The 4,167-nt window shown below is 56.3% G+C and overlaps 1 protein-coding gene across 1 annotated transcript; it reads right to left on the reverse strand.

Moving 5' to 3' along the window:
• Positions 1-2,917: 2,917 nt before the first annotated feature.
• P2RY6 (pyrimidinergic receptor P2Y, G-protein coupled, 6) lies at positions 2,918-3,969 on the reverse strand. The gene has a single exon (XM_010287408.1). It carries the CDS (start codon positions 3,964-3,966, stop codon positions 2,974-2,976), a length of 993 nt encoding a protein of 330 aa, XP_010285710.1. The 5' UTR covers positions 3,967-3,969; the 3' UTR covers positions 2,918-2,973.
• Between the last annotated feature and the right edge of the window lie 198 nt (positions 3,970-4,167).

Here is a 4,167-nt window from a genome sequence, read left to right on the forward strand (position 1 = left end):
ATGGTGTCCCCGTGGTCACCCGGCGTTCAGGATGGGATTTTGGGAAGAGCCACAGGTTTTGCTGCCTCTCGATGCTGTAGCAGCTGATCCTCAGGCTGCTGGTGTTGAGCATCTCGCAAGCGAAGGAGATGTTTTGAAGCACCCGCCCCATCTCTAAGGCCCCCGTTATGCCCATCACCCTGGCTTCTAGGCCTGGTGGTAGAAGAAACTCCTGATGGGACCCCAAGGCTGGGCAGGACATGGTCAGACCCAAAGTGTAAAAATCCATGAGCTGTGTGTGCCTCCTAGCCTTAAACCCACCCAAAATTCGTGATTCCACTGTCAGGGACCTCATCAGGGTGTCCTGGGGCTGCTGGGTGTCGCTGCCTGAGCAGCCACCACCAGCCTTTTTTGGGACCTGCTGATTTTTTTTCCCCTCAAAGCTGTATTGCTTTTTGGCCGCCCACCTGGTCCCATGGGTGCTGTCCAGGCAGGGGGTGGTGTGACGGAGCAGGGCTCCTCCATGCCTCCCTGGAGGCGGGTGGGCACCCACAGACCCAGCTGAATTTCTCCAAATCTGAATATTTTGCGCCCTCTCCTGGGTCCGGATGGTGTGGCCCGCTGTCTCCCACCCTGCCAGTGCCCATCACCCTGGCTTCTAGGCCTGGTGGTAGAAGAAACTCCTGATGGGACCCCAAGGCTGGGCAGGACATGGTCAGACCCAAAGTGTAAAAATCCATGAGCTGTGTGTGCCTCCTAGCCTTAAACCCACCCAAAATTCGTGATTCCACTGTCAGGGACCTCATCAGGGTGTCCTGGGGCTGCTGGGTGTCGCTGCCTGAGCAGCCACCACCAGCCTTTTTTGGGACCTGCTGATTTTTTTTCCCCTCAAAGCTGTATTGCAGTTAAATTTTGGCCGCCCACCTGGTCCCATGGGTGCTGTCCAGGCAGGGGGTGGTGTGACGGAGCAGGGCTCCTCCATGCCTCCCTGGAGGCGGGTGGGCACCCACAGACCCAGCTGAATTTCTCCAAATCTGAATATTTTGCGCCCTCTCCTGGGTCCGGATGGTGTGGCCCGCTGTCTCCCACCCTGCCACCCTTCCTTTTTTCTGGGAAGAGTTGGGGACACCGGGCTGGGAGTGTCCCAATGGCCACCAACTCTTGCAGCCCCCAGCATTTTGCCCTTCCATTGTGGAGCCTCAAAAATAGATGGGAGAAGATTTTGGCACGGATGAGCTCCGGCCAAGGGAAACCCTGGGGCTGGTTGCGCCTCCTCCATCACTTTCTGTGCTCCAGCCCAGAGCCGTTGGCACCGTGCATGGTCTTCCCCACCGGGACACGGCCACCGCTCCTGCAAAACCAGGCAGCTCGAGCCAACGCCATCGCAGGATCCCTCTCCACTCCACCCCGCCGCAACGCTGAGATCTTTAAGCATCATCCAAGAGCTGACGACTGCCCTGGGTACCCTCCTCATCCTCATGACAGCAAGGAGCCATGTGGGGACCACCAGCCCCGGATGCTGGCCAGGTACCCGAGGAGGATGCCGTGCGCTTGTGGGGAGCAAATCGGGATGAAGTCGCACACTGGGCACGGGGGGATGCTCATCTCTGGCGATTTGAAGCAAATTGCTTAAATCTACTTCAACGTGATTATTACACATAACCTGCAAGAAATGCAGTGATACAGGTATCCCTCTCTCTATATGTGTATGTATACTATATATACATACATACACTGTACAGTACATATAGTGTATTCAGGGCAGAGAGTATCTACGCCATGTAGCCTGTGTTGGGCTACAAACATTCCCTTGCTTGGATGTGTTATATGTACGTATATATAGTGGGTGTATATACGTGTACATATCCACCTGAAAAAGGGGAGGAAGTTTATTCTATACATCCTGTACATTAAAGAAGACTCGCAGAGCGATTAGTGGTACATCCACCCCGCGCCATGTAAGCAAATCCCTCCTTGCTGGGGGGAAGCAACGTCCCGTCAGAGGCTGTGGGGAGCAAAGCTCAAGCCCCAGCCCAGTATGGGGGTGGTAGAGAGGCCAAACTAATGGTGGGACGTGTGGTGACATGGCTGAGGACACCAAGTAGTTTGGTGGCGTAGGTTTCCTGACTCCTGGCATTGTGTCCAGGTGTGCTGGCTCTGATGCTGGTGGATCCTGGTTAGGAGATGACAGCAGGATGCTGAGGATGCTGGGATGGGCCAGTTCTGGGGTGCTGGGCTAAGCAGGGAGTGGGACCTGGATGATGCTGAAGGTCCCCAGGCAAGTGACAACACCACTGACTTGTGTCTAACCCAGACCATGGTCGTCACTTGGGTAGGTTATCCAGTGTGGGTGTCCCAGTTGCCCTTGTGTTCCCCCTCCCCAGCTCCCGGTCTGGTCAGGGATGCTCTTCCACCATTTTGCGGCACCAGTGGTACCAGCAGGCCTATGTCTCTTACTGGTCTGGCCCCATTCTGGGGACTGGGGTATAGGGATGTCCTAGTATTACCCCAAAAAATATCCATGACACTGGTCTTCAGCTGGAGAAACACATGGCCCCATGTTCCCCAGAGGTACGAGCTGAGCCAAACCCACCCCAGCCTTCACATGGCCTCACCAGGGAAGCTTTAAATGAGAAGGGGGAGAAATCATCCCCCCGCAGCTTGCCCTGAGCCAAGGACCATGTCCTCCACGGTCCCACTGTGGTCTCCATGGTCCCACCAGTGGTTTTTACTGCATCGGTGGCTTGTCCACCACGGAAACATGGCACTAAGCTGCTCAAACCGAGCAACCGAGCCAGAGGGCAGACACCAGATCTGTGTCTTAATGGGGTTAATACTGTGCCGCTGCAGGCTAGAGATGGGATGAAAGTGCTGAAAGCTCGGGAGATGCCGTCCTCCTGTCCTCCAGCAGGTCTCCAGCTGAATCCATCTCTGCTTTAGCCAAAATTGCTCCATGCCCAGTCCTGGTGACACCGAGGTGGCCCTCATCCTCACCTAGGAACCGTAGGTAACACAATGGTCGTGCCGCCACTTGGAGCTCATCTTGTCGAGGAGGTAACGGGTGCTCTCACGAAACTTGCGTTGGGTGAAGTAGAAGAGGATGGGGTCAAGGACACTGTTCATGCTGGCGAAGGGACGCGTGCACTTGTAGGCAATGGCAAATGCCTGCAGAGCTGGGCAGGGCAAGCTGGGTGAGGAACGGACGATCAGGTAGATGGTCTTGGTGAGATGGAAGGGGAAAAAGCTGATGGAGAAGACGATGACCACGATGACGATCATACGCACGGCTTTGTCCTTCCTCTTGTGCACTGCCAAGCCGATCAGCTCATCCTTCTGGCACAGGATCCGGGCCATGCTGCAGTAGCAGGCAAGGATGGCCACGAAGGGCAGCAGGAAGCCGGTGACGGTGAGGGTGATCCCGTAGGGGAAGTAGGCGGCAGAGCGATCTGGTGGACTCAGGTCGTAGCAGACGGTGCGGTTCCTTTGGGTGCCGGTGGAAGCAAAGACAAAGGTGGGCAGGCACTGGGCAATGACGATGAACCACACTGCAGCGCACACCAGCCATGTCAGCTTCTTCCCCTTCTTCTTGTGCCATGAGGCCAAGGGGTGGCAGATGCCCAGGTACCGTTGGATGCTGATGCAGGTGAGGAAGAGGATGCTGCCATGTAGGTTGGTGTAGAACTGGAAGCGGACGAATTTGCAGGTGAAGTCCCCAAAAGGCCAGTAATCCTTCTGGGTGTAGTTGTAGATGAGGAGCGGGAGGGAGCAGACGTAGAGCAGGTCAGCCGTGGCCAGGTTCAGCATGTAGATCATGGTGCGGCTGAGCGCCTTACGGGCCACCCAGATCTGCCCAATGACCACAGCGTTCAAGGGCAACCCCACCATGAACACCATGGAGTAGACCAGGGGCAGCAAGACCTGCTTGAACTCCTCGTGGAAGGTGCACGAGTTCCTCCCAGTGCCCATGAGGGCCGTCAAGTTGTCCATGGTGGTGGTTGCCCCTTGTTGATGTCCTCTCTGCTGGTGTGGCCCTTCAGCAGCGCCTGTGAATGACAAAAGGGACAGTTGGTGACTTGGCCATATGGTGTCACATCCACCCTAGCAAGATGAACCTGGACCAGTGTGTGAGACCCCACAGCCCCATCCTTGGGCATTGGGGCAACCCCCTGTGTCAGCACAGGCTGGGGG

Source organism: Phaethon lepturus, unplaced genomic scaffold (genome assembly GCF_000687285.1).
Source record: "Phaethon lepturus isolate BGI_N335 unplaced genomic scaffold, ASM68728v1 scaffold30235, whole genome shotgun sequence".
NCBI classification, from domain to species: domain Eukaryota; kingdom Metazoa; phylum Chordata; class Aves; order Phaethontiformes; family Phaethontidae; genus Phaethon; species Phaethon lepturus.